The sequence below is a fragment of the Solea solea genome, chromosome 4 (genome assembly GCF_958295425.1).
Source record: "Solea solea chromosome 4, fSolSol10.1, whole genome shotgun sequence".
In the NCBI taxonomy this organism is placed as follows: domain Eukaryota; kingdom Metazoa; phylum Chordata; class Actinopteri; order Pleuronectiformes; family Soleidae; genus Solea; species Solea solea.
Genome location: NC_081137.1, coordinates 283,189 through 311,128, shown reverse-complemented (window position 1 = coordinate 311,128; position 27,940 = coordinate 283,189). Strand labels below are relative to the sequence as shown.

The 27,940-nt window shown below is 42.2% G+C and overlaps 5 protein-coding genes across 13 annotated transcripts; 3 read left to right on the top strand and 2 right to left on the bottom strand.

Annotated features, from left to right (window-relative positions):
* Positions 1-803: 803 nt before the first annotated feature.
* ttc1 (tetratricopeptide repeat domain 1) lies at positions 804-3,565 on the top strand. Of its 5 annotated transcripts, XM_058627528.1 has the most exons (9): positions 937-1,001; positions 1,584-2,071; positions 2,105-2,213; positions 2,513-2,573; positions 2,681-2,793; positions 2,861-2,897; positions 2,977-3,125; positions 3,216-3,270; positions 3,350-3,565. In XM_058627528.1, the coding sequence occupies exons 1-9, from the start codon at positions 996-998 to the stop codon at positions 3,478-3,480; spliced, it is 1,149 nt and encodes a 382-aa protein (XP_058483511.1). In that variant the 5' UTR covers positions 937-995; the 3' UTR covers positions 3,481-3,565. The 5 variants fall into 5 exon arrangements, with proteins under 5 accessions (XP_058483507.1, XP_058483510.1, XP_058483511.1 ...); XM_058627524.1 differs by lacking the exon at positions 937-1,001 and adding an exon at positions 804-902 and having other exon boundaries at positions 1,584-2,213; XM_058627527.1 differs by lacking the exon at positions 937-1,001 and adding an exon at positions 889-906 and having other exon boundaries at positions 1,584-2,213.
* Positions 3,566-3,610: 45 nt separating this feature from the next.
* pfdn1 (prefoldin subunit 1) lies at positions 3,611-4,774 on the bottom strand. Of its 3 annotated transcripts, none has more exons than XM_058628411.1 (4): positions 4,634-4,774; positions 3,996-4,162; positions 3,824-3,908; positions 3,611-3,736 (listed from the first exon to the last, which is right to left on the bottom strand). In XM_058628411.1, the coding sequence occupies exons 1-4, from the start codon at positions 4,664-4,666 to the stop codon at positions 3,656-3,658; spliced, it is 366 nt and encodes a 121-aa protein (XP_058484394.1). In that variant the 5' UTR covers positions 4,667-4,774; the 3' UTR covers positions 3,611-3,655. The 3 variants fall into 3 exon arrangements, with proteins under 3 accessions (XP_058484394.1, XP_058484393.1, XP_058484395.1); XM_058628410.1 differs by having other exon boundaries at positions 3,611-3,739; positions 4,634-4,773; XM_058628412.1 differs by having other exon boundaries at positions 3,611-3,739; positions 3,996-4,184; positions 4,634-4,747.
* Positions 4,775-4,995: 221 nt separating this feature from the next.
* mat2b (methionine adenosyltransferase 2 non-catalytic beta subunit methionine) lies at positions 4,996-7,452 on the bottom strand. 2 transcript variants are annotated; one of them, XM_058628408.1, is made up of 7 exons: positions 7,280-7,452; positions 6,515-6,709; positions 6,229-6,343; positions 5,965-6,117; positions 5,677-5,870; positions 5,349-5,462; positions 4,996-5,261 (listed from the first exon to the last, which is right to left on the bottom strand). In XM_058628408.1, the coding sequence occupies exons 1-7, from the start codon at positions 7,307-7,309 to the stop codon at positions 5,085-5,087; spliced, it is 978 nt and encodes a 325-aa protein (XP_058484391.1). In that variant the 5' UTR covers positions 7,310-7,452; the 3' UTR covers positions 4,996-5,084. The 2 variants fall into 2 exon arrangements, with proteins under 2 accessions (XP_058484391.1, XP_058484390.1); XM_058628407.1 differs by having other exon boundaries at positions 6,866-7,431.
* Positions 7,453-11,909: 4,457 nt separating this feature from the next.
* zgc:110540 (deoxynucleoside kinase) lies at positions 11,910-15,405 on the top strand. Its single transcript, XM_058627591.1, has 8 exons — positions 11,910-12,118; positions 12,655-12,773; positions 12,886-12,969; positions 13,053-13,162; positions 14,014-14,161; positions 14,572-14,687; positions 14,979-15,078; positions 15,151-15,405. The coding sequence occupies exons 1-8, from the start codon at positions 12,034-12,036 to the stop codon at positions 15,175-15,177; spliced, it is 789 nt and encodes a 262-aa protein (XP_058483574.1). The 5' UTR covers positions 11,910-12,033; the 3' UTR covers positions 15,178-15,405.
* A 5,261-nt stretch (positions 15,406-20,666) lies between these two features.
* On the top strand, positions 20,667-27,845 carry oatx (organic anion transporter X). Of its 2 annotated transcripts, XM_058627383.1 has the most exons (16): positions 20,667-20,768; positions 21,577-21,609; positions 23,090-23,251; positions 23,321-23,394; positions 23,468-23,597; positions 23,680-23,783; positions 24,313-24,467; positions 24,562-24,730; positions 24,824-24,947; positions 25,023-25,138; positions 25,250-25,304; positions 25,428-25,587; positions 25,661-25,769; positions 26,813-26,891; positions 26,976-27,103; positions 27,415-27,845. In XM_058627383.1, exons 2-16 carry the CDS (start codon positions 21,583-21,585, stop codon positions 27,569-27,571), a joined length of 1,749 nt encoding a protein of 582 aa, XP_058483366.1. In that variant the 5' UTR covers positions 20,667-20,768; positions 21,577-21,582; the 3' UTR covers positions 27,572-27,845. The 2 variants fall into 2 exon arrangements, with proteins under 2 accessions (XP_058483366.1, XP_058483367.1); XM_058627384.1 differs by lacking the exon at positions 21,577-21,609 and having other exon boundaries at positions 20,671-20,768.
* The last annotated feature ends 95 nt before the right edge of the window (positions 27,846-27,940 follow it).

The window sequence follows — 27,940 nt, the reverse complement described above, 5'->3', positions numbered from 1 at the left end:
ACAGGGGTTAAAGGGAACCAAATAGCAGACAAGGTGGCAAAAGCAGCAACGGGACATAATAATATAGATCTAGCAATAAAATGAAGCAAAAGAGAAATAAACAGCATCATTAAACAAAAACTAAAGGAGAGATGGCAAAAACAATGGGAGGAGGAGAGGAAAGGAAGATGGTTTTACAGTATCCAAAGAAAAGTGGGAGTGGCTAGGTGCACAGAAAGAAGCAGGAAAGAGGAAAATATAATATGGAGGATCAGATTTGGATTAAACAATATCAATAAACACAATACAGACAGATGTGATCACTGTGTGCAGGAGGAATCAATTCATCATGTTATTACACAATGTCAGAAATATCAAAGGGAGAGAGAAGTGATGATTAGAAAGCTGAGAGACATTGATGAGGAATGGGAGTTGGTGGAGGTGTTGAGCAAGAACCAGAGTGAGTGCTACACAATATTAATGCAGTTTCTTAAGACTACAAGGTTGATTGGGAGGATATAGGATGTGTGAGTGTGTGTATGAATAGGTGTATTTATATAGGTTGTTGTTTTTTGTGTTTTGTAGTGTGTATATCTGTATATATATATATATATATATATATATATATATATATATATATATATATATATACATATATATATATATATATATATATATATATATATATATATATATACTTTTTTTTTTTTTTTTCGTGTTTATTTATTTATTTTTCACTTTTAAGTAACAGTTCAGTTGGATTAACATTTCGAACCGCACTCCATACCAGATGGTGGCGGTAACGCACCAAATCGTTGTTTGCCAACCGCCATTAAACCTCAGAAAAGAAGAAGAAGAAGGTTCAGGAAGTGACGTCAGAACGATCGTCGGCGAGTGCTCGGCAGGCTAACAGGAGTTAGCAGGTGAGTGCGTAACTGTCGTTCTTTATCGCATTTAATCGTCCGATACGTTACGACTCATTACGGACACGTGACGTTATCGTCGACCGACACCGTATGCACGTGAGGCACTGTTAGCTAGCTGTGTGTCAGCTGTTAGCGGCGTTCAGAACTGAGAAACAACTGATTTACTGTGAGTGTGTGTGTGGGTCTGTGAGCGTGTGTGGGGGTGGGTGGGTGGGTCTGTGAGTGTGTGTGGGTCTGTGTGTGCGCGCATGTGTGTGTGGGTCTGTGAGTGTGTGTGGGTCTGTGTGTGTGGGTCTGTCAGTGTGTATGTGTGGGTCTGTGAGCGTGTGTGTGGGTCTGTGTTTGTGTGTGTGACCTTTTGAAGTCAACAGCATCTTAATAGTTTCAGTTTCATTCTGACGAGAGACGCACTCACTCTCCCACACCAAAGCCCACAGAAAATCAGTGATTTTAGCTCACAGGGACACAAGAGCTGCAGGTCCTGAAGTTAGTGATGGAGGCAGCTGTGAACTCGTGTGTGTGTGTGTGTGTGTGTGTGTGTGTGTGTGATGTTAAAATCACTGATGTTCTCTGTGGGCTTTGGTGTGGGAGAGTGAGTGGTTTACAGCCTTCAGTTTCAGCTTCTTAACTTTGTTTTTGAGGAAATGCTCGTGTTTGAGTTGATTTATTTTGCTCTAGATCTTCAAGATGAACAGAGAACAGAGACATGGAAATCCTGCTCGACAGGAGGAGGAGGAGCAGGAGCTAGATGACTTCTACGACTGTGAGGAGACTCTGGAGCCTGCACACTGTAAAACGGCGGAGCTTCAGCACTGCTACATTAGACCAGAGACACTGACAGACAGAGGGGAGGAGCCAAGAGGAGGACACCAGGAGCAGAGAGACAAGTTACAGAATGAGGAGCAGCAGAGCGACAGGCTGCAGCAGGAGGAGGAGCAGCAGCAGAGCGACAGGCTGCAGGACGAGGAGGAGCAGCAGCAGAGCGACAGGCTACAGGAGCAGCAAGACAAGTTACAGAAGGAGGAGCAGCAGAACGACAGGCTGCAGGAGGAGGAGCAGCAGAGCGATATGCTGCAGGAGGAGGAGGAGCAGCAGCAGAGCGACAGGCTGCAGGAGGAGGAGCAGTGCGACAGGCTGCAGGAGGAGGAGGAGCAGCAGAGCGACAGGCTGCAGGAGGAGGAGGAGCAGCAGAGCGACAGGCTGCAGGAGGAGGAGGAGGACCTGGACTCAGAGATGCAGCAGCAGGTGGAGTTTGACGATGATTACCTGAGGGAGGTGGAGAAGGAGCTGACAGACGAGGAGAAGGAGGTAACATCTCAGAAACGATGAGCAGTAGGTGGCGTAAGAGTTCCATTTCATTCATGTTCAGGGTTCAAACGGGTGCTTGAAATCATTGAAAGTGCTTGAATTTAATGTTGTGATTCCCAGGCTCGACAGGTTTGTGTCGTACTGATACTGTTTTTGTGTTTATGTCTCTGTGGGGACATTTTTCCTCACAACTTTAAAGACCTTTTCAGGGTTAAGGGTTAATGTTAAAGTTAAGTGTGATGGTTAAGATAAGGGTAGAGGTAAGGGGTTCTAACTGCTGTCAACGTCATGTGTTTCAGAGTCGACGTCAGCAGAGTTTGACTCTGAAGGAAACGGGAAACGGACAGTTTAAAGCTGCAGGTGAGTTTTAACCACTTTAAACCTGTTTCAGACCGCTTCAGACCGCTTCAGACCGGTCCACAGAGCAGTCAGAACCGGTTCAGGCTGACGTGACTGTGTTCTCTCAGAGTGGGCGGCGGCAGAGCGGACGTACTCGCAGGCTCTGGTTGTGTGTCCGGTGTGTTTCAGCACAGAACGAGCCGTGCTGTTCTCCAACCGCGCCGCGGCGCGCGCTCACCTGGTAACCACACGCTAACCACACGCTAACACCAGGAGCTAGCTGCATGCTAACAGTGTGTCTCTGACAGGGCGTGAAGGAGCGGGCCATCTCGGACTGTTCCAGAGGTGAGTGATGTCATCACTGAGCGTCTGTGCATCACTGTGTATTGACCGATCGCTCATTGATTACCAATGGTTACCGTAGCGATAGAGCTGAATCCAGACTACGTGCGGGCGCTGCTCAGGAGGGCGGAGCTTTACGAACAGACAGAGAAACTGGACGAGGCGCTGGACGACTACAAGAAGGTTCTGGAACGAGACCCAAACAACGGCAGTGCCAGGGGAGCCTGTACGGTCAGTTCACCTGTCTCACTCTGTGTGTGGCCTGTCTCACTCTGTGTGTGACCTGTCTCACTCTCTGTGTGTGACCTGTATCACTCTCAGAGGTTACCTCAGCAGATTCAGGACAGGAATGAGAAGCTGAAGGAGGAGATGATGGGTGAGTATTGAAAACCTGATCAGTCATGATGTCATCACCAGTGATCACAGTGATAGTTGACCTGCAGCGCCCCCCTCAGGTAAACTGAAGGACCTGGGGAACATGATCCTGAGGCCGTTTGGACTTTCCACCAACAACTTCCAGGTGAACCAGGACCAGAACACGGGCTCCTACTCCGTCAACTTCGTCCAGAACAACAACAACAGATGACGTCATCGCAGTCATCGCCGCGACAACGCCCTCGCTATGACATCACAGCTCCATGTCTTCAATAAATGATGCTTTTAAATCCTCATTGAGTAGTTCATTGTTATTGATCAGTAATTGAGCAAACAGACTGTTGCAGGTTGGGAACTTTTATTAGGAACATGTTATTGATTATCGATCAGTGAGCTCTCCTGGACAGAAGCATCTCTCTGATGTTGTCCTCTGCATCTTTGACGCTGCGTTCAAGGTACAACTTCTTCTGCTGGAAAACACAAACACACTCACAGTGGGTCATGATTCTCAAACATTACTAATCTTGTTTTGGGTGAAAAGAGAAAGTGTCTACCTCCAGCTCTTTGATCTTCTCGTCAGCTGTTTTCTGTTTGTCCGTCAGCTGGTTGTTGATCTCCTCCTTCGACTGCAGGATGAACCTGAAACACACACGTCATTGATCTCACTGTGCGTGACGTCACACTTCCTGACACTTCCTTGCGCTTCCTGTCGTCATGAAGACTCACATGCGTCCCACGCCCTCGTAGAGTCGCGTGTTGTCAGGCAGCGACGCGATCTCGGCGTGCGTCAGCTTGGCGTGTTTGTGGAGGCGGGTCAGCTGATCGATCTGCAGGTCGGCCATCTTGGCCTTCTGCTGCGTGTCAATCATCTTCACCTGCAGCTCCGAGAACGCCTGAGAGACAGGAGGTGTCACTCTGAGCACAGAAACCAAGACCAGGAGCAGAGAGAGCACAGAGACCGAGACTCTGCTTAAACAATGGTTGTAAACACTGAGTCATGGGAGAGGCTCAATCGACAAACACGAAACTTGGATCAAAAACCAGAAGTTATGACGTCAGAACGGATCAAGCGTGAGGCGCATTAATGAAGACCAGGGGGCGGGGCTTAAACAACCAGCAGGTGGAGCACGTTTATCGATATAAATCTGCGGATCAACGTCACACAAACGTCATTAATTCATCACGTGAACGTATAATAGTAAAGCCCCGCCTCTTTTCTTTGTCAGGTTTTTTTTGTTTTTTAATGAATTGTAAAAAAGTAAAAACAGCCGCTCAGTCACGTGATCCCGCTGAACGTAAGTTACATGTCCGCGCGCCACACGTTCCCGCCACGCGATGAGCCACGAGAAACAAAAACACGTTACCTTCTTCAGCTCCAGGTCCACGGGTGCCGCCATCTTCTGCTGAGCCACGAGTGCACACTGCGCATGCGCACGGTCCTTCTTCTTCTGCGGCGTTTGCGGCAGCTGACGTTGACTAAAGCCCCCTGCTGGACGAACCGGGAACTATAATTACCACTATATTATTCACTTTTTATTTGTTTGAACATCAAAGAATAAAAAAAGATCAAAGATTTAGTTACCTTTGATTTATAAACGATCATTGAAGTCACACAAATATTTATCTCATGTTCTTTCATTCTTCTGCTGTTTGTTTTATGCTCTTTTGCCACAAGTCGGCACTGTGGCGCCTCAGGGTGGAGACACACACACACACACACACACACTTTATTATGTTTGAGTTTATTTTCAGATTTTTGACAAACATCAACAATAATTTAACACATGTACTGTATATAATGAACCTGTCTGTCTGTCAGTGGAAAACTGTCTGTCTCCAGCGCTTGTCGTCTGTAAAGGGCCACAGACAGTCGACAATGGCGGAGGTGAAAGGTCGCGTGGCGACGCTCAGGTTCAGCAGCTCCAGACGAGAACAGTTCAGACGACTGTTGATTGGACGAAGAGCTGCTGCTGCTGCAGGCTGTTCAGTCAGCTGACACACAGAGAGACAGACGGGTACAGGGTCAGTGAGACAGGTGAGCTCCGTTCAAACAGACTAATTAATAACTCTTGTATTTACAGGAATGAGGTGATTGGACGGCAGCTTGAAGGCTTCAGCAATGGCCACGCCCATCTCATATTTGGTCATCTGCTCATTGGCCGAGAAGTGAAAGATCCCGCAGATAGACGGGTCCTGAAAGGTGAGACAGAGACACAGGGAGAGGGAGAGAAAGGTCAGCTGTCTCTCTCTCTGTCAGTTACTTGTCTCTCTCTCAGTCAGTTACCTGTCTCGCTCTTTAAGTCAGTTACCTGTCTCGCTCTTTCAGTCAGTTACCTGTCTCGCTCTTTCAGTCAGTTACCTGTCTCTCTCTCTCAGTCAGTTGCCTGTCTCGCTCTCTGTCAGTTACCTGTCTCGCTCTCTCACACAGTGTCCTGCAGACAGCGGCGACGTCTCGCGTGTCCGTGGGGAATCTCTGTTGACAGTGGTCCAGAGTCCAGCTCTCACTCACGTCCTGGACTTTGAGCCACAGAGACGTGACCGCGCTCTCGGTCACTGACTCCACCTCCCCGTACAAGACGGGCACCCGCAGCACCACCGCGCCTGGCAGACAGACAGTTACACAGCTCAGAGAGACAGACAGTTGTACAGCTCAGGGAGACAGACCGTTACACAGCTCAGGAAGACAGACAAGTACCTGGACAGTGTCTCAGTGTCTCTCTCTCTCCCTCCAGTTTACTGCGCCCGTAGACGTTAAGAGGATGTGGACTATCGTCTTCTCCGTACGGAGGATTTCTGCCGTCGAACACGTAATCAGAGCTGATGTAGAGGAGGAACGCTCCGCGCGCCGCTGCACGCGCGCACAAACACGCACACACACACACACACACACACATCTAATTGCACTACAAACGTGTGGAAAGAGTGTGAGTTAAGATGAGATCATGTGATGTCCACTGACCCGCCTCCTTGGCGAGCGTGCTCGTGGCATGCACGTTGAGGTTAATGGCGGCTTCAGTGTGTCGCTCCACTACATCCGGGCGTCGCTCTGCTGCACAGTGGACGATGACGTCAGGCTGCGACAACACGACAACGGTCAGTACGTTCACGAGAAAAACATGTTAGTCTGACTAAGACCAGACTTTAAAAACATGTTAGTCTGACTAAGACCAGACTTTAAAAACATGTTAGTCTGACTAAGACCAGACTTTAAAAACATGTTAGTCTGACTAAACCCAGACAGGCACCTTGTACTCATGCAGTATTTCTCTGACAGCGTCCTCGTCAGTGAGGTCACAGCGGAGGAGGCGGGGCCTAGCTCTCCTGTATCCAATCCCAATAACCAACCAGCCGTTATTCTGGAACTCTCTGTAGACTGCACGACCTAAGAGACCTGTCGCCCCAGTAACCAGGACCCTGAGGCCTGGACCCAGCACCTCCTCCTGGAACATACACAGAACTACATCAGTACGACATTGCCCCACACACACACACACACACACACACACACCCTCGATCATCAGGTAAAATCAGATCATTTTCACAAACTTTCCAGGATTTTCCAGGAGCTGTTGTGTTGGCTGTTAGCCGGTGTTTACCTGGACCAGTTGCACGCGCCCAGGACTGAACACGATCCTCAGGTCTGCGCCTGCGCAGCTCATGTCTCTCCCCCTCTGATCAGAAATGTTGCTGATATCTGTTATTAATCGGTATCGATCACGACGCGGCTCCGCTTTTCTGATGCGCAGCTTCTTCCTCTTCTCTTCCGCTTTGGTCACATGTTTGCCGTAAATCAGTGTCGCGGTCTTGTTAGCATGCGAGCTAACGTAAGCTTCAGTGAATAAACGCGGAAATAAGTCGGAAAATGTCACGAGTCGTGTTTTTTTATTTATTTTTTTTTATAAAGAGAGAGTTTGTTCAGACAGACTCAGCGGACTAGATCAGACCCGGACCATGACCTGGACCCGGTTTAACATGTTCCCATTATTCTGACAACAGAGCAGACGAGTTACCTCCGAGACTGTGACGTCAAATCCAGGCATCTGATCCACAAACGGGAGCTTTTCTTTATTCGTTTCTTCTGTTTCTGGGTTTGACTCAAACTCTTTCTTACGCGTCCAACAACACAATGATGTCCAACAACACAACGATGTCCAACGTTCCACGTCTTCTTTTTCTTCTTCTCTCGAGTTTCCCGGCAGTTGTCACGCAGCATGTTGCAGTGCTGCCTCCTGCTGGTTTTAGGTTTTCTTCATTTTAACTTTAGAAACACGGACAGAGTGAGACCTCTTTACTTTAACTTTACAAACACAGACGGTGAAACCTCTTCATTTTAACATCATAAACTGGGACATAGTGAGACCTCTTCATTTTAACTTTACAAACACAGACAGAGTGAGACCTCTTCATTTTAACTTTATAAACACAGACAGAGTGAGACCTCTTCATTTTAACTTTATAAACACAGATAGAGTGAGACCTCTTCATTTAAACTTTAGAAACAGAGACAGAGTGAGACCTCTTCATATTAACTTCATAAACAAAGACAGAGTGAGACCTCTTCATTTTAACTTCATAAACAGAGAGAGAGACCTCTTCATTTAAACTTCAGAAACACGGACAGAGTGAGACCTCTTTATTTTAACTTTACAAACACAAACAGTGAAACCTCTTCATTTTAACTCTATAAACTTCATAAACACAGATAGAGTGAGACCTCTTCATTTAAACCTTAGAAACACAGACGGAGCGAGACTTTTAACTTTAGAAACAGAGACAGAGTGAGACCTCTTCATTTTAACTTCAGAAACAGAGAGAGAGACCTCTTCATTTAAACTTCAGAAACAGAGACAGAGTGAGACCTCGTCATTCTAACTAAATAAACACAGACAGAGTGAGACTTTTAACTTCATAAACAGCGACAGAGCAAGACTTCTTCATTTTAACTTCATAAACACAGACAGAGTGAGACTTCTTCATTTTAACTTCATAAACACAGACAGAGTGAGACTTCTTCATTTTAACTTCATAAACAGAGAGAGAGAGAGACCTCTTCATTTAAACTTCAGAAACACGGACAGAGTGAGACCTCTTCATTTTAACTTCAGAAACAGAGAGAGAGACCTCTTCATTTAACTTCAGAAACACGGACAGAGTGAGACCTCTTTATTTTAACTTTACAAACACAGACAGTGAAACCTCTTCATTTTAACTCTATAAACTTCATAAACACAGATAGAGTGAGACCTCTTCATTTTAACTTTAGAAACAGAGACAGAGTGAGAACTCTTCATTCTAACTAAATAAACACAGACAGAGCGAGACCTTTAACTTCATAAACAGCGACAGAGTGAGACCTCTTCACTTTAACTTAATAAACAGAGACAGAGCGAGACTTCTTCATTTTATCTTCAGAAACAGAGACAGAGTGAGACCTCTTCATTTTCACTTCATAAACACAGACAGAGTGAGACTTCTTCATTTTAACTTCATAAACATGGACAGAGTGAGACCTCTTCATTTTAACTTCATAAACACGGACAGAGCGAGACTTTTAACTTTAGAAACAGAGACAGAGTGAGACCTCTTCATTTTAACTTCAGAAACAGAGAGAGACCTCTTCATTTAAACTTTAGAAACAGAGACAGAGTGAGACCTCTTCATTTTAACTTCAGAAACAGAGAGAGACCTCTTCATTTAAACTTTAGAAACACGGACAGAGTGAGACCTCTTTATTTTAACTTTACAAACACAGACAGTGAAACCTCTTCATTTTAACTCTATAAACGTCATAAACACAGATAGAGTGAGACCTCTTCATTTTAACTTCAGAAACAGAGTGAGAGACCTCTTCATTTAAACTTTAGAAACAGAGACAGAGTGAGAATTCTTCATTCTAACTAAATAAACACAGACAGAGCGAGACCTTTAACTTCATAAACAGCGACAGAGTGAGACCTCTTCACTTTAACTTAATAAACAGAGACAGAGCGAGACTTCTTCATTTTATCTTCAGAAACAGAGACAGAGTGAGACCTCTTCATTTTCACTTCATAAACACAGACAGAGTGAGACTTCTTCATTTTAACTTCATAAACACAGACAGAGTGAGACTTCTTCATTTTAACTTCATAAACATGGACAGAGTGAGACCTCTTCATTTTAACTTCATAAACACGGATAGAGTGAGACCTCTTCATTTTAACTTCATAAACACAGAGTGAGACTTCTTCATTTTAACTTCATAAACATGGACAGAGTGAGACCTCTTCATTTTAACTTCATAAACACGGACAGAGCGAGACTTTTAACTTTAGAAACAGAGACAGAGTGAGACCTCTTCATTTTAACTTCAGAAACAGAGAGAGAGAGACCTCTTCATTTAAACTTTAGAAACAGAGACAGAGTGAGACCTCTTCATTTTTACTTCAGAAACAGAGAGAGACCTCTTCATTTAAACTTCAGAAACACGGACAGAGTGAGACCTCTTTATTTTAACTCTATAAACGTCATAAACACAGATAGAGTGAGACCTCTTCATTTTAACTTCAGAAACAGAGTGAGAGACCTCTTCATTTAAACTTTAGAAACAGAGACAGAGTGAGAACTCTTCATTCTAACTAAATAAACACAGACAGAGCGAGACCTTTAACTTCATAAACAGCGACAGAGTGAGACCTCTTCACTTTAACTTAATAAACAGAGACAAGAGTGAGACTTCTTCATTTTAACTTCATAAACATGGACAGAGTGAGACCTCTTCATTTTAACTTTAGAAACAGAGACAGAGTGAGACCTCTTCATTTAAACTTCACAAACACAGACAGAGCGAGACTTTTAACTTTAGAAACAGAGACAGAGTGAGACCTCTTCACTTTAACTTAATAAACAGAGACAGAGTGAGACTTCTTCATTTTATCTTCAGAAACACGGACAGAGTGAGACCTCTTCATTTAAACTTCAGAAACACAGAGTGAGACCTTCATTTAAACTTTAGAAACAGAGACAGAGTGAGACATCTTCACTTTAACTTCAGAAACAGAGAGAGAGACCTCTTCATTTAAACTTCAGAAACACAGAGTGAGACCTTCATTTAAACTTTAGAAACAGAGACAGAGTGAGACCTCTTCACTTTAACTTCAGAAACAGAGAGAGAGACCTTTATTTAAACTTTGGAAACAGAGACAGAGTGAGACCTCTTCATTTAAACTTGAGAAACAGAGACAGAGTGAGACCTCTTCATTTAAACTTTAGAAACAGAGACAGAGTGAGACCTCTTCATTTAAACTTCAGAAACACAGAGTGAGACCTCTTCATTTAAACTTTAGAAACAGAGACAGAGTGAGACCTCTTCATTTAAACTTCAGAAACACAGACAGAGCGAGACTTTTAACTTTAGAAACAGAGACAGAGTGAGACCTCTTCACTTTAACTTAATAAACAGAGACAGAGTGAGACTTCTTCATTTTATCTTCAGAAACACGGACAGAGTGAGACCTCTTCATTTAAACTTCAGAAACACAGAGTGAGACCTTCATTTAAACTTTAGAAACAGAGACAGAGTGAGACCTCTTCACTTTAACTTCAGAAACAGAGAGAGAGACCTCTTCATTTAAACTTTAGAAACAGAGACAGAGTGAGACCTCTTCATTTTAACTTCAGAAACAGAGAGAGAGACCTCTTCATTTTATCTTCACAAACACGGACAGAGTGAGACCTCTTCATTTAAACTTCAGAAACACAGACAGAGCGAGACTTTTAACTTTAGAAACAGAGACAGAGTGAGACCTCTTCACTTTAACTTAATAAACAGAGACAGAGTGAGACTTCTTCATTTTATCTTCAGAAACACGGACAGAGTGAGACCTCTTCATTTAAACTTCAGAAACACAGAGTGAGACCTTCATTTAAACTTTAGAAACAGAGACAGAGTGAGACCTCTTCACTTTAACTTCAGAAACAGAGAGAGAGACCTCTTCATTTAAACTTTAGAAACAGAGACAGAGTGAGACCTCTTCATTTTAACTTCAGAAACAGAGAGAGAGAGAGACCTCTTCATTTTATCTTCACAAACACGGACAGAGTGAGACCTCTTCATTTAAACTTCAGAAACACAGAGTGAGACCTTCATTTAAACTTTGGAAACAGAGACAGAGTGAGACCTCTTCATTTAAACTTTAGAAACAGAGACAGAGTGAGACCTCTTCATTTAAACTTCAGAAACACAGAGTGAGACCTTCATTTAAACTTTGGAAACAGAGACAGAGTGAGACCTCTTCATTTAAACTTTAGAAACAGAGACAGAGTGAGACCTCTTCATTTAAACTTCAGAAACACAGACAGAGCGAGACTTTTAACTTTAGAAACAGAACCAGAGTGAGACCTCTTCACTTTAACTTAATAAACAGAGACAGAGTGAGACTTCTTCATTTTATCTTCAGAAACACGGACAGAGTGAGACCTCTTCATTTAAACTTCAGAAACACAGAGTGAGACCTTCATTTAAACTTTAGAAACAGAGACAGAGTGAGACCTCTTCACTTTAACTTAATAAACACAGAGTGAGACCTCCTTTGAACTATAAACTCTTTGCTCTGGTTTAGCCCCGCCCCTGGAAACGGAAGTCTCTCTGCGCGGCAGTGCGCGCGGAATTTAATTGCAGACGCAGTTTGCGCGCGGTCAGTCGCTTTCCCTCGTCGTCCTCGCGGACAACAGTCACACACATCGATCACCACGGATCAATAATCGTAACCAGAAACAAAAAAACATGGCGACGCCACCGAAGAAGCAGTGCCGCGTTCCCGCGTCTTCGTCTCGCAGAGAGAAGAAAATTTCCATAGAGGGAAACATCGGTGAGTTCAGCGCTGGCTTTAAACTGAGCCGCTGTCTGTCCGTGAACACACACACACACACACACACACACTAATCTCGCGCCTAATCACCCGTGTGCGTCAGATATACAGAGGCTGCCGTCAATAATCGATAACAGGATCTATGTTTGGTCATCGATAATCCGTAGAATGTTTTTATTGTCCACATTATTCACTGAAACGTTATTGATTCATCTGCCGGTGGTTCTTTTGATTATTGATTCATTTATTAATCAATAACAATAAACAATTTATTAATCAATAATAATTGATTAATAATTAATCATTAATAATAATTCCTGTCCACTCTGATTATTGATTAATAAATGAATCAATAATGATTTTATTGTTAAATCAGTTATTAAATCAGATTCATGTTTGTGACAATTTAATCCCAGATTAAACCGGGATTATTAGACAGTGATGTCTAATATGACAGTGACAGTGACAGTAAAATGAAGCAAGTGTGAATTTAAACCTGTCTCGTCTGTGTGTGTGTGTGTGTGTGTGTGTGTCAGCTGCAGGAAAGTCCACCTTCGTGCGTGTCCTGCAGGGGGCGTCAGAGGACTGGGAGGTGATTCCTGAGCCGATTGGAAAATGGTGCAACGTCCAGAATGATAGTGACGACATTTATCAGGTGAGTGACTGAGTGTGTGAGTAAGTTTTCCAATGTAACCCAAGTTTACCGTGCGTGTCTGTGTGTGTGTGTGTGTGTGTGTGTGTGTGCGTGTGCGTGTGTGCGTGTGCAGGAGTTGAGCTCTTCTCAGAAAAGTGGAGGGAATCTTCTTCAGATGTTGTACGACAAACCGAGCCGCTGGTCCTACACCTTCCAGGTAACCACATCTGACTCCACCCACCTGCTTAATTGACAACATAAGTGGGAGGAGTTATGTTGAGCTGTCTTGTGTGTCCTCAGAGTTACGCATGTCTCAGCAGAGTTCGTTCTCAGCTTCAGCCTCCGACTCTGAAACTGCAGCAGGCTGAGACACCTGTGCAGTTCTATGAGAGATCAGTGTACTCTGACAGGTACGCACGCACACACACAGACACGCACATGCATACACACACACAGACACGCACACACGCATACACACACACACAGACAAACGCACGCACAGACACACCTGTGGAGTTCTATGAGAGATCAGTGTACTCTGACAGGTACGCACACACACAGACTTCATAAACATAGACAGAGTGAGACCTCTTCATTTTAACTTCATAAACACAGATAGAGTGAGACCTCTTCATTTTAACTTTATAAACAGAGACAGAGTGAGACCTCTTCATTTTAACTTCATAAACACAGATAGAGTGAGACCTCTTCATTTTAACTTTATAAACACAGACAGAGTGAGACCTCTTCATTTTAACTTTATAAACACAGACAGAGTGAGACCTCTTCATTTTAACTTCATAAACACAGACAGAGTGAGACCTCTTCATTTTAACTTCATAAACACAGACAGAGTGAGACCTCTTCATTTTAACTTCATAAACACAGACAGAGTGAGACCTCTTCATTTTAACTTCATAAACACAGACAGAGTGAGACCTCTTCATTTTAACTTCATAAACACAGACAGAGTGAGACCTCTTCATTTTAACTTCATAAACACAGACAGAGTGAGACCTCTTCATTTTAACTTCATAAACACAGTAAACACTACGCACACACACAGACACGCACGTCTGTCCATTGAAAGTGAATGAATTTACACGTTAGAGGTTTGATGTCATCGCAGAGACGCTGTACACGTGTTTATACTGTAGTGTGCTGGCATTAAATGCTCCTGATACACACACACACACACACACACACACACACACACGCCCCTAATGTCAGCTGACTCATGAGTGTGATGATGTCATCACAGGTACGTGTTTGCGTCCAACTTGTATGAGTGTGGGAGTCTGTGTGACACAGAGTGGAGTGTGTATCAGGACTGGCACACCTGGCTCCTGAAGCAGTTTGAACCGGACATCGCTCTGGACGCCATCATCTACCTGAGAGCAGAGCCACAGGTGAGCATGCTAATGCTGCTAATGCTAACACCACACACACATACACAATCATCTACCTGAGAGCAGAGCCACAGGTGAGCATGCTAATGCTGCTAATGCTAACACCACACACACTTACACAATCATCTACCTGAGAGCAGAGCCACAGGTGAGCATGCTAATGCTGCTAATGCTAACACCACACACACTTACACAATCATCTACCTGAGAGCAGAGCCACAGGTGAGCATGCTAATGCTGCTAATGCTAACACCACACACACTTACACAATCATCTACCTGAGAGCAGAGCCACAGGTGAGCATGCTAATGCTGCTAATGCTAACACCACACACACTTACACAATCATCTACCTGAGAGCAGAGCCACAGGTGAGCATGCTAATGCTGTGTGTGTGTGTGTGTGTGTCAGCGTTGTATGCAGCGTCTGCTTCATCGTGGTCGAGAGGAGGAACAGGGAATTCCTCTTGAATATCTGGAACAGCTTCACTTTAAACACGAGGCCTGGCTTCACCACAGGACCCTCAGGTGAGTCTGAGACTGAGTCTGAGACTGAGACTGAGACTGAGTCTGAGTCTGAGTCTGAGACTGAGTCTGAGATTGAGTCTGAGTCTGAGACTGAGACTGAGTCTGAGACTGAGTCTGAGACTGAGACTGAGTCTGAGTCTGAGACTGAGACTGAGACTTTGACGGCTCAGGTGTCCGACACAGTAAATGAGTCATCACCAGGGTGAATGGATGAGACAGAGACAGATGACAGAGTGATGTTGGACTCCGCTGCGTCTACATTAATCACACGTCCACTGTCCTTGTGTCCAGGTTGGACTTTGAGTATCTAAGTGAACTTCCCGTCCTGGTTCTGGACGTGAACGACGACTTCAAGAACGATCGCATCAAACAGGAAGTCATCGTTGACAAGGTTTGTTTTTATGTCACATTTAATCTCTGCGTGTGTGTGTGTGTGTGTGACTGGACTCTGTTTCCTCTGCAGGTCAGAGACTTCCTGTCCACTCTGTAGATCCACCAATCACAGCTTAGCGTGCAGCCGTGGCCGCGTTTCATTGGACGACGTGTTTTGAATTTTAAATTTTTTGTACAGTTGTATTTTTTATATTTTATACAGTGTGTGTGTGTGTGTGTGTGTGTTCTAAGCTTCAGTCTGGAAACGTCTGTCAGTGAAAGCACCGTGATGCCTTCAGGGATGAATTTCTGTCGTTTTCTGGATCAATAAATGATGTCAGACTGATCGGTTTGTTGCCATGGTGATCATTTTCAAACACACGCACGCACACACACACATGCAGAGGTGGGTAGAGTAGCCAAAAAAATTACTCAAGTAAGTACTGTTACTTAAAAGACCACATAGACCGTGTGTATCTGCGTCATTACCTCGTTTATGAAACCCTAAAGTTTCAGAACAACACTTCAGCCACTGCTGAGAAAATAGTGTTGTATTGTTTTCCTGGGCTCTGCGAAGCGGATCGGCACTTCCTTAATTTGATGTCGTCATCAGAAATCCTCACCACTCCTCTCACCACCGTAGCGCCTCCCGGTGCGGGCACTAGTCCGGGCACATCCGGTTGCGTACATTCAACCACAGAAGAAGAAGAACTACTCTGGTTGTAGCTGCTGAGATGCAGAGCATCCACCGTGCCAGAGGGGGAGCTGTGTATCTGAGAGCTGGCCTATCTATTACGTCACTTCCAGGTACCTGGCCAATCACAGGACAGTGGGAAAGCTCTCGTTGACTGGCCAATCACAACACAGTACACGTTCTGGGGGTGTGGCTTTGGTCTGAAACAGCGCGGCTGACGAGAGCGTCAGTGAGGAGATATTTTGATCGACTCGTTTGCAGCGATTAGGAGGTTTTTAACCATGAAAACAAGTTAATATATATGTAAGTAGACCTCCATAACTAACATATATGTGACCATGAAAACAAGTTAATATATGTAAGTAGACCTCCATAACTAACATATATGTGACCATGAAAACAAGTTAATATATGTAAGTAGACCTCCATAACTAACATATATGTGACCATGAAAACAAGTTAATATATGTAAGTAGACCTCCATAACTAACATATATGTGACCATGAAAACAAGTTAATATATGTAAGTAGACCTCCATAACTAACATATATGTGACCATGAAAACAAGTTAATATATGTAAGTAGACCTCCATAACTAACATATATGTGACCATGAAAACAAGTTAATATATGTAAGTAGACCTCCATAACTAACATATATGTGACCATGAAAACAAGTTAATATATGTAAGTAGACCTCCATAACTCACATATATGTGACCATGAAACAAGTTAATATATGTAAGTAGACCTCCATAACTAACATATATGTGACCATGAAAACAAGTTAATATATGTAAGTAGACCTCCATAACTAACATATATATGTGACCATGAAAACAAGTTAATATATGTAAGTAGACCTCCATAACTAACATATACGTGACCATGAAAACAAGTTAACATATGTAAGTAGACCTCCATAACTAACATATATGTGACCGTGAAAACAAGTTAACATATGTAAGTAGACCTCCATAACTAACATATATGTGACCATGAAAACAAGTTAATATATGTAAGTAGACCTCCATAACTAACATATACGTGACCGTGAAAACAAGTTAACATATGTAAGTAGACCTCCATAACTAACATATATGTGACCATGAAAACAAGTTAATATATGTAAGTAGACCTCCATAACTAACATATACGTGACCGTGAAAACAAGTTAACATATGTAAGTAGACCTCCATAACTAACATATATGTGACCGTGAAAACAAGTTAACATATGTAAGTAGACCTCCATAACTAACATATACGTGACCGTGAAAACAAGTTAACATATGTAAGTAGACCTCCATAACTAACATATACGTGACCGTGAAAACAAGTTAACATATGTAAGTAGACCTCCATAACTAACATATACGTGACCGTGAAAACAACTTAATATATGTAAGTAGACCTCCATAACTAACATATACGTGACCGTGAAAACAAGTTAATATATGTAAGTAGACCTCCATAACTAACATATACGTGACCGTGAAAACAAGTTAATATATGTAAGTAGACCTCCATAACTAACATATACGTGACCGTGAAAACAAGTTAATATATGTAAGTAGACCTCCATAACTAACATATACGTGACCATGAAAACAAGTTAATATATGTAAGTAGACCTCCATAACTAACATATACGTGACCGTGAAAACAAGTTAATATATGTAAGTAGACCTCCATAACTAACATATATGTGACCATGAAAACAAGTTAATATATGTAAGTAGACCTTCATAACTGACATATATGTGACCATGAAACAAGTTAATATATGTAAGTAGACCTCCATAACTAAGATATATATGTGACCATGAAAACAAGTTAATATATGTAAGTAGACCTTCATAACTGACATATATGTGACCATGAAACAAGTTAATATATGTAAGTAGACCTCCATAACTAACATATACGTGACCATGAAAACAAGTTAATATATGTAAGTAGACCTCCATAACTAACATATATGTGACCATGAAAACAAGTTAATATATGTAAGTAGACCTCCATAACTAAGATATATATGTGACCATGAAAACAAGTTAATATATGTAAGTAGACCTCCATAACTAAGATATATATGTGACCATGAAAACAAGTTAATATATGTAAGTAGACCTCCATAACTAATATATATGTGACCATGAAAACAAGTTAATATATGTAAGTAGACCTCCATAACTAACATATATGTGACCATGAAAACAAGTTAATATATGTATGTAGACCTCCATAACTAATATATATGTGACCATGAAAACAAGTTAATATATGTAAGTAGACCTCCATAACTAACATATATGTGACCATGAAAACAAGTTAATATATGTATGTAGACCTCCATAACTAATATATATGTGACCATGAAAACAAGTTAATATATGTAAGTAGACCTCCATAACTAACATATATGTGACCATGAAAACAAGTTAATATATGTAAGTAGACCTTCATAACTGACATATATGTGACCATGAAACAAGTTAATATATGTAAGTAGACCTCCATAACTAAGATATATATGTGACCATGAAAACAAGTTAATATATGTAAGTAGACCTTCATAACTGACATATATGTGACCATGAAACAAGTTAATATATGTAAGTAGACCTCCATAACTAACATATATGTGACCATGAAAACAAGTTAATATATGTAAGTAGACCTCCATAACTAACATATATGTGACCATGAAAACAAGTTAATATATGTAAGTAGACCTCCATAACTAACATATACGTGACCATGAAAACAAGTTAATATATGTAAGTAGACCTCCATAACTAACATATATGTGACCATGAAAACAAGTTAATATATGTAAGTAGACCTCCATAACTAAGATATATATGTGACCATGAAAACAAGTTAATATATGTAAGTAGACCTCCATAACTAAGATATATATGTGACCATGAAAACAAGTTAATATATGTAAGTAGACCTCCATAACTAATATATATGTGACCATGAAAACAAGTTAATATATGTAAGTAGACCTCCATAACTAACATATATGTGACCATGAAAACAAGTTAATATATGTATGTAGACCTCCATAACTAATATATATGTGACCATGAAAACAAGTTAATATATGTAAGTAGACCTCCATAACTAACATATATGTGACCATGAAAACAAGTTAATATATGTATGTAGACCTCCATAACTAATATATATGTGACCATGAAAACAAGTTAATATATGTAAGTAGACCTCCATAACTAACATATATGTGACCATGAAAACAAGTTAATATATGTAAGTAGACCTCCATAACTAACATATATGTGTGAAACAAGCATTCTATGTCGCCTTTAAAGATAACAATTACTCAAGTAAGAGTACTGTTACTTTAAGATAACAATTACTCAAGTAAGAGTACTGTTACTTTAAGATAACAATTACTCAAGTAAGAGTACTGTTACTCATGCTAATAATTATTTGACAAAGAGTAAAAAAGTATGCAGTGAAAAGACGACGACGAGTACAAGTATTTAAAATATACGCAATGTAATGTTTTATTTATTTATTTATTTCGGTCATGACATTTCGATCCCTCATCTCACAGCAGTGCAGTTCACACAATATACATAAAACAGCAATGTTCAGATTAATTATGTTAAATAATGTTTTTAATAAATAATAAATACGGTCTTTACACTATATAATTTATTAATTATTTGGGTAATTAAATACATCACTGTTTAACTAAAAGTACAATAAATTTGGATTATTCAATTCAGATCAAGGGCGTCGTCCCTCCCCATATTCAGCCGCGACTGTGACGTCACTATCAGTACAGTGCCGGTTTCTCGCTAACTCACATGTGATTGGCTGTCCCCGCTGTCAACGTGTGTGTGCGTGTGTGTATGTGTGTGTGCGTGTCACATCGCGCATGTAATAAAAAAAAAAGTAACAAGCGTCACTGAGTCCAAATGGAGCGGCGTAAAAGTACCGTTCTTTCTTCAAATATACATTCAAGTAAAAGTATGTTACAGTAAAACTACTCCTACAGTTACAATTCATCCAAAAAGTTCCTCAAGTATATGTAACGGAGTAAACGTAGCGCGTTACTAGCACCTCTGCACACGCGTGCACACTGACACCATGCTAACAGACACTGACAATGATTGTCGTGTTTAACTTTGTTTGTAAATGTTCGACGAGTAAACGTCGAGTCACCGTGAGGAGACGTTTTTACTGCTGTGTGTGTGTGTGTGTGTGTGTCACAGATTATTGATCATTTACACGTTGCATTGTTTTCCTGCTTTGATCCTGCCGTGGTGCGTTCAAGGACCTTTGGAAGATGGATTCAGGCCTGAAACTAATGATTATTGATCAATGTTTTGTTTTGGTTCATGGAGCAAAGAAGAAAAATCACTCAAAACATTCACGATAAATCATTTCAGCCTTTGATATTAGAATAATAATAATAATCATTGATTATTATTAGTACAGAGAAAGTGTTAATGTCACTGAAATAGGTTTTTAAAAATACATTTTTATCGGAACAAAATAAGTCATATCTGTCGCTTTAAAGGCACTGTAAAGTTTAGTGTGTGTGTGTGTGTGTGTGTGTGTGTGTGTCCCGGTGTCCTCCGTCGCCATGGCGTCCAGTTTTAATCCCACTGAGACGTTTGTTGACTTGAACTCAGTCGGACAAAATTCCAGGAGACGAAAACTCAACGAGAAGAAAAAGAAAAGATACAAATGTTTCCACTGATCAAACACATCGATTATGTCATTCATTCATTCATTCATTCATTCATTCATTCATTCATTCATTCATTCATGTGTTTAACATGTGACTGGAGAGAGGGAGAGAGAGAGAGAGAGAGGTTAAGTTAAAGCATTAACTGAACAACAAACGTTTGGAGCCAAGAAAAACAGAGAGAGAGAGTCTCTCGCCCACTCTCCTTTTGAAGTCACTCATTCATGTTCAGTCCGCGTTCATCTGTTCACCGCTCCACTCATCCACTCATCATCACACTGTGAGTACTGTGACTTTTTTCACCTTTTCATTGGAAAAAAATAATCCTTTAAGAAGATCAAAGACTTTATAAAAGAAACAATGTTCACTGTGTTCACCCATTCACACACACACACACACACACACACCGACTGTGTTCACTCATTCACACACACACACTGTGTTCACTCATTCACACACACACTGTGTTCACTCATTCTCACACACACACTGTGTTCACCCATTCACACACACACACTGTGTTCACTCATTCTCACACACGCACTGTGTTGACTCATTCACACACACACACACACACACTGTGTTCACCCATTCACACACACTGTGTTCACTCATTCACACACACACACACACACACACTGTGTTCACCCATTCACACACCGACTGTGTTCACTCATTCTCACACACACACTGTGTTCACTCATTCACACACACACACTGTGTTCACCCATTCATTACATTACATTACATGTCATTTAGCAGACGCTTTTATCCAAAGCGACTTACAATAAGTGCATTTAAACATTTGGGTACAAAACACACTGTGTTCACTCATTCACACACACACACACACTGTGTTCACCCATTCACACACACTGTGTTCACTCATTCACACACACACTGGAGATCACTGTTCACTCATTCACACACTATGAATCAGTGAATCAGGCCTGAGACGTTTAACTCGTTACATTTATTCAAACCTGAATTACTGTCTGTCTGTGTGTGTGTGTGTGTGTGTGTGTGTGTGTAGCATCAGATGCTAATGTTGCTAAGAGATACTCACATGTTTTTTTTTCGGTAAAAAGATCGTAATGGGCTTCACCGAACTGTTGGACCAGGTGAGCTTGCGATAATGAAATAATCTGATTACTGTGCTGTGTAATCTAATGTAATATGATTACTGTGATGTGTAATCTAATGTAATATGATTAATGTGATGTGTAATCTAATGATTTGATATGTAATCTGATTACTGTGATGTGTAATGTAATGTAATCTGATTATTGTGATGTGTAATTTAATGTAATCTGATTACTCTTCCGTGTAATTTAATGTAATATGATTACTGTGATGTGTAATCTAATGATTTGATATGTAATCTGATTACTGTGATGTGTAATCTAATGTAATCAGATTTTTGTGCTGCATAATCTAATGTAATCTGATTACTGTGTAATCTAATGATTTGACATGTAATCTGATAACTCTGCTGTGTAATATATTGTAATCTGATTATTGTGATATGTCACTTAATGTAATCTGATTACTGTATTTTGTAATTGAATGTAATATATTACTGTGCTGTGCAATCTAATGTAATATGATTACTGTGATGTGTAATCTAATGTAATCTGATTACTGTCATGTGTAATCTAATGATTTGATATGTAATCTAATTACTGTGCAATCTAATGTAATCGGATTACTGTACTATGTAATCTAGTGTAATCTGATTACTTTCCTGGTTTATGTAATGTAATCTGATTACTCTGATGTGTAATCTAATGATGAGAAATATATTCTGATTTCAGTGCTGTGTAATGTAATGGTGAAAGGTGATCTGATGACTGTGCTGTGTAATCTAATGTAATCTGACTTTTGTGATGTGTAATTTAATGTAATCTGATTACTCTTCTGTGTAATTTAATGTAATATGATTACTGTGATGTGTAATCTAATGATTTGATATGTAATCTGATTACTGTGATGTGTAATCTAATGTAATCTGATTATTGTGCTGCGTAATCTAATGTAATCTGATTACTGTGTAATCTAATGATTTGACATGTAATCTGATAACTCTGCTGTGTAATATATTGTAATCTGATTATTGTGATATGTCACTTAATGTAATCTGATTACTGTATTGTGTAATTGAATGTAATATATTACTGTGCTGTGCAATCTAATGTAATCTGATTACTGTGATGTGTAATCTAATGTAATCTGATTACTGTCATGTGTAATCTAATGATTTGATATGTAATCTAATTACTGTGCAATCTAATGTAATCGGATTACTGTACTATGTAATCTAGTGTAATCTGATTACTTTCCTGGTTTATGTAATGTAATCTGATTACTCTGATGTGTAATCTAATGATGAGAAATATAATCTGATTTCAGTGCTGTGTAACGTAATGGTGAAAGGTGATCTGATGACTGTGCTGTGTAATCTAATGTAATCTGAATACAGTGCTGTGTAATCTAATCTGATTACTGTGCTGTGTAATCTAATGTAATCTGACAGGGGAGAGTGATGTGAAGGTAACGGTGATGTAATCTGTCTCTAACGCCCCTCTCTGTTGCTATGGTGAGGTGGGCGGGTTTGGCAGGTACCAGTGGCTCCATGTGACTCTGATCAGTTTACCTGGTTTGATGATGGCGAGTCAGAACCTGCTCAACAACTTTGTCTCAGGAATCCCTGCCCACCACTGCAGCCTGCCAGCCAATCACAGCCTCCACAACATGTCGCACCAGGTGACTGATCAGTATGATTGATTGATGTGATTGGTCAGTGGTATTGATCAGTGTGATTGGTTGTTCCAGGTTGATCAGCAGCAGTTGCTTAAAGTTTTCATCCCATTTGATGCTACAGGAAATCGTCTCCACCGCTGCAGGAGGTAACGTGTCCTTCCTCTTGTCTTTGTATTAAGTGAATGAATCAACTTCCTGTGACATCACTTCCTGTCCCAGGTACGTGCAGCCTCAGTGGCAGCTGTTAGCTGTTAACAGCTCGGCAAACGTCAGCGAGCTGCAAACTGAGGAGTGTGTGGACGGATGGACGTTTGACCGCGCCGAGTTCTTCGCCACCACAGTCTCAGAGGTAACTGGCCAGAGTAAAGGGGGTGTGGTGATTATTCAAACAGTCTGTCTCTCTGAAACCTGTCTGTCTCTCTGTCTTCCAGTGGGACCTTGTCTGCTCACTGCGTTCTCTCAAACAGATGATTCAGACCATCTACATGGGCGGAGTTTTGGCGGGCGCGATAATCTACGGCAGCTTGTCGGACAGGTGACACTCACCTGTTGATTCGTAGAAAAGAGTTAAGGCCCTGGTATACTTCCGCGTGCAGACCCAACGTGCATTATGGGCATGATGCGAAGTGCATCACAACCCACATTTTGGAACCGCACGCAAAGAGCGCGTGGACAGCGCCTGCGCAAACTAAATTACCGTCCCACCAGTAGGGGGGGTATAAGCCCGGCTAACCAAGCAGAAAATAAAATTTCAACAACAGAAGAACTAGTAACTAAAGATAGTCATCCGTGTGTTCCTCGAACCGGCTGACACCCTGACTCCCCTGCCTGACTGTCCCTTTCAACTGAGAGCCAAATGTGTCCGAGGGAGCTGTAGCATCGTTTTCTTCTTCTTTGGTAGGAATGCATCTTATTCCCGCCGTCCAGACTTGTACCACCACCCAATGGTGAAGTGGGATACTACAGGACCCTGAAGCGCGAGTATACCAGGGTCCGCACACTTTGCAGGGAAGTATACCACAGGCTTCAGTTGTTAGCTAAATGTGTCTGTCTGTGTGTCCCAGGTTTGGGCGACGCTCTGTCCTTATTTGGTCATACCTTCAGCTGGCCGTGTTAGGCTGTAGCTCCGCCCTCTCTCCTTCATACACCACCTACTGCATCTTCAGGTTCCTGACTGGAATGGCGGTGTCTGGAATCATCCTCAATGGAGTCTCACTGAGTAGCTGTCCCTCTCTCTCTCTTTACCGGTCTGTCTCTCACTGAGTCCCTTCCTTTTCCCTAACCTGTCTGTCTCTCTTCCTGTCTATCCTCAGAGGTGGAGTGGATCCCCACCAAAGTTCGGACATTAGTGGGCACACTTACTTCCTTCTTCTTCACCTTTGGTCAGCTGGTCTTGGCGGGTCTTGCCTATTGGCTGAGAGACTGGAGGAAGCTGCAGTTGGTTGTCTGCGTGCCTCACTTCCTGTTTTTCGCCTACAGCTGGTCAGTGTGAGCTCTGTGATTGGTCTGAGGGTCTGGTGTACTTGCTCTCTGATTGGATCGATGGTCTGATGTAGCTGCTCTCTGATTGGTCAGGTGGTACTCGGAGTCTGCTCGGTGGCTGGTGCTGAACCGTCAATCTGAGGAGGCGTTGAAAAGTCTTCACCGAGTCGCGCGGATTAACGGGAAACCGGAGATGGTCGACAAGATAACGCTGGAGGTAACCTACCTTTCTGTCACAAAGCAGACAATGCTTTCCATCCAGCTGCTGAGGTTTGTACTGTGTGACCTACAGGTGTTGCACTCAAACATGAAGAAGGAAATTGAGTCAAGTCAATCGAGGTTCACAGCGTACGACCTTCTGAAGACGAGTGGCATGAGACGCATCTCCCTCTGTCTGGTCGCTGTGTGGTGAGAGGACACACCTAAAACACCTGAGTCACCTTTACCTGAAACACCTAAAACACCTGAGTCCCCTTTACCTAAAACACTTTAACCTAAGCCGTCCATGTGTCTGAACAGGTTCTCCACCAGTTTTGCGTACTACGGTTTGGCGATGGACCTGCAGAAGTTTGGGGTGAGTTGCTTTGCTCACCTGAAGGGGGCGGTTACCACAGTTACCATGGTTACCATCAATTCTGTATCAACTCTTCTTCTATTGGCTGGTCACACTGAGCCTCCCCCTCATTGGTCGTTTCAGGTGAGCATATACCTGATGCAGATCATCTTTGCAGCGGTGGATTTTCCCGCCAAGCTGTTTGCACTGGGCATGCTCAGTTACCTGGGGAGGCGTGTCACTCAGGCCATGTGTCTCTTCCTGTCAGCTGCCATTATCTTCGCAAACATCTTCGTCCCCACAGGTACACAAAGACACGCACACACACTTGTTTGTGTATTTGTGAGGACGGTGACTGTAAACATTGACGTCCTCAGACCTGCAGACTGTCAGGACGGTGATGGCGTGTCTCGGAAAAGGTTTCACCTCAGCGTCTTTTACCACTGTCTACCTGTTCACTGGCGAGCTCTACCCTACCGTCATCAGGTGAGGCGCACCTCCATCGGAGGTCGGAACTTGGACAAAACCATTGTCACAAACACAATGTTACGTCAGGGTTCCTACAACTGGAACGTACCATAACACACTGAGATGATCATGTCTACGTTTAAATACACCTACACCGGCCGACATCTGAGTCACCTTTACCTTTAACACACTCAGATTATTTATTAGTGCCCGAAAATATGCAAGAGAAATCCAGAGCAGAACATTTTTTGGACTAAGGAGACTGAATTTCTGCTGAGTCATCCGAAAGAAATACAGTTTTGAAGTCTCTTAACATGCTAACAACTTGCTAATGAAACTAACACAGCTACTGATGCTAACATGGCTATTGCTGCTAAAACAGCTAATGGTGCTAACCCTATACTCTGCTATAGATGAATCTGGCAAAGTACCATAAGTAAACAAGCTGCCATTGCTGCAGTGGCGTCTCACTGGGAGCCGTCATAAGAAGTGTACATTTCTGCGGCCGTACAGTCTAAACGGATTCCCTGTGTGTGCAGAGGACCGTGATGTCCTCCAGAAGTGGATCAAAAATATGAACAGAGGGAACTTTGTTCCCAACAGCAGCAGCACGATAACTTTTGGTGAACATTCGTCAATCTCACAGTGAACAGGAAGCGGCTGCCGAGGTTAACGTAATGTCAGCAAAGCTAACTTTGCTTAGTTAGCTCACGTTAGACGCCTCTATCAAGGCTGTAGCTGAGTTAATCAACAACTACTCACATTATTGTCATTCAGTGTGGAGTACTCATACTTTCGGTAGTTTTTCTTAAGTCTGTAATTTTACATTACATTGTCATCTGCTTAGTTACTTTTAAAATCACAATTTGGTACTGAGCAGGTGACAGTTTGAATGAATATCCAGACTCTGCAGCAGGCATAGGTTTAGAGAAGTGACCGTGACCACTGTGCAGAACAGAGCAGGACTGCAGAGAGTGACAGACCACGTGCCACCGCAGTGATGGCGGCAGCGCTAGATGCCGGTTTCGTCGATACAAATGTGTATATGTGTGTGTGTTCAGGCAGACAGGAATGGGCTTTGTCTCCACGATGGCGAGAGTCGGCAGCATGGCGGCGCCTGCTGTCCTCATCCTGGACGAGGTGACATCGCTGAGTCCATCTTTTTTCTTCACATGTTTGAATGTCACTGTGACATCACATGACTAACGTGACTACATTTCCCAGGTACTACCTGCTCTGCCCAGCTTGGTGTACGGTGGCGCAGCAGTGATCGCCGGATGCTTTGCGTGTTTCCTGCCGGAGACTCTTAACGTCCCGCTGCCAGACACCATCGAGGACGTAGAGGAGAAATGGTGAGCCAGTCACTAATGGTTAGCTTCATTAGCAGGGTTAGCTTCACAAGCCATGTTTGCTTTATTAGCAGTGTTAGCTTCATTAGTAGGGATAGCTTCATTAGCAGTGTTACTTTTATTCGCAAGGATAACTTTATGAGCAGTGTTAGCTTTATTTGCTGGGTTAGCTTCATTAGCAGGGATAGGTTCATTAGCAGCAGCTACAATAGTTTAATGAACCCATAACTAACTTTAATAACACTGACACTCTATATAACTCTATTGATGCTAATGCTAACACATTGCTATGGTTGTTTGATGGCTTTTTAAAGGTCCGGACACCCCCACAGGCAACAGGAGGGCGTCTCTTTAAAAGAGGGTGCGACCTCCAAAGAGGACATCGTCGACAGTGGGGGTGTGGCCTCAAAGGAGGGCGTGGCTTTAAAAGAGCTGACAGAAATTGAAGGGATCGGCCTGAGTGCTCTCTGACCAATTTTTTTTTTTACTCCTCCATTTCCCATGAGCCTCAGCTACTGTGACCCTGGAGAGGGGCGTGATTTAATCAATGTCGCCATGGTTACTGAATTTCATGTGTGGGTGCAGGACTTGTTGATCTTTGTTGTTCCATAAACAACCGCAGCCCTCGTCCAATCACATGCGAGGACCGAGGCTCGACCAATCACACGGCCAGATCGGACCATGGCCATTAATAATGAATCGATAATCAATGATGGACTGTAACAATAATAAATGATTATTAATATGAACGTTGTTGTTTGTATGTTCATAGGTCAGAGTTCACACACACATTAGATTGAGATGGAGTGAGAGACAAGGGGACTTCAGTTATTATTATTT

What these genes read in the sequence shown, in the direction of transcription:
- oatx (XM_058627383.1), top strand. Translation starts at nt 21,583, where the DNA reads ATGGGCTTCACCGAACTGTTGGACCAG. An exon ending in TCCACAACATGTCGCACCAG is followed by an intron (nt 23,252 to 23,320) that starts GTGACTGATCAG and finishes TGGTTGTTCCAG; the next exon opens with GTTGATCAGCAGCAGTTGCT. An exon ending in TCGCCACCACAGTCTCAGAG is followed by an intron (nt 23,598 to 23,679) that starts GTAACTGGCCAG and finishes TCTGTCTTCCAG; the next exon opens with TGGGACCTTGTCTGCTCACT.
- pfdn1 (XM_058628410.1), bottom strand. Translation starts at nt 4,666, where the DNA reads ATGGCGGCACCCGTGGACCTGGAGCTGAAGAAG. An exon ending in TGGACCTGGAGCTGAAGAAG is followed by an intron (nt 4,163 to 4,633) that starts GTAACGTGTTTT and finishes CCTGTCTCTCAG; the next exon opens with GCGTTCTCGGAGCTGCAGGT. An exon ending in TACGAGGGCGTGGGACGCAT is followed by an intron (nt 3,909 to 3,995) that starts GTGAGTCTTCAT and finishes TGTGTGTTTCAG; the next exon opens with GTTCATCCTGCAGTCGAAGG.
- ttc1 (XM_058627523.1), top strand. An exon ending in TGACAGACGAGGAGAAGGAG is followed by an intron (nt 2,214 to 2,512) that starts GTAACATCTCAG and finishes CATGTGTTTCAG; the next exon opens with AGTCGACGTCAGCAGAGTTT. An exon ending in CCGCGGCGCGCGCTCACCTG is followed by an intron (nt 2,794 to 2,860) that starts GTAACCACACGC and finishes TGTCTCTGACAG; the next exon opens with GGCGTGAAGGAGCGGGCCAT.
- zgc:110540 (XM_058627591.1), top strand. Translation starts at nt 12,034, where the DNA reads ATGGCGACGCCACCGAAGAAGCAGTGCCGCGTTCCCGCGTCTTCGTCT. An exon ending in ATAGTGACGACATTTATCAG is followed by an intron (nt 12,774 to 12,885) that starts GTGAGTGACTGA and finishes GTGCGTGTGCAG; the next exon opens with GAGTTGAGCTCTTCTCAGAA. An exon ending in AGGAAGTCATCGTTGACAAG is followed by an intron (nt 15,079 to 15,150) that starts GTTTGTTTTTAT and finishes TTTCCTCTGCAG; the next exon opens with GTCAGAGACTTCCTGTCCAC.
- mat2b (XM_058628407.1), bottom strand. Translation starts at nt 6,928, where the DNA reads ATGAGCTGCGCAGGCGCAGACCTGAGGATCGTGTTCAGTCCTGGGCGC. An exon ending in CACGCTCGCCAAGGAGGCGG is followed by an intron (nt 6,118 to 6,228) that starts GTCAGTGGACAT and finishes GCGCGCGTGCAG; the next exon opens with CGGCGCGCGGAGCGTTCCTC. An exon ending in TGTGTGAGAGAGCGAGACAG is followed by an intron (nt 5,463 to 5,676) that starts GTAACTGACAGA and finishes CTCACCTTTCAG; the next exon opens with GACCCGTCTATCTGCGGGAT.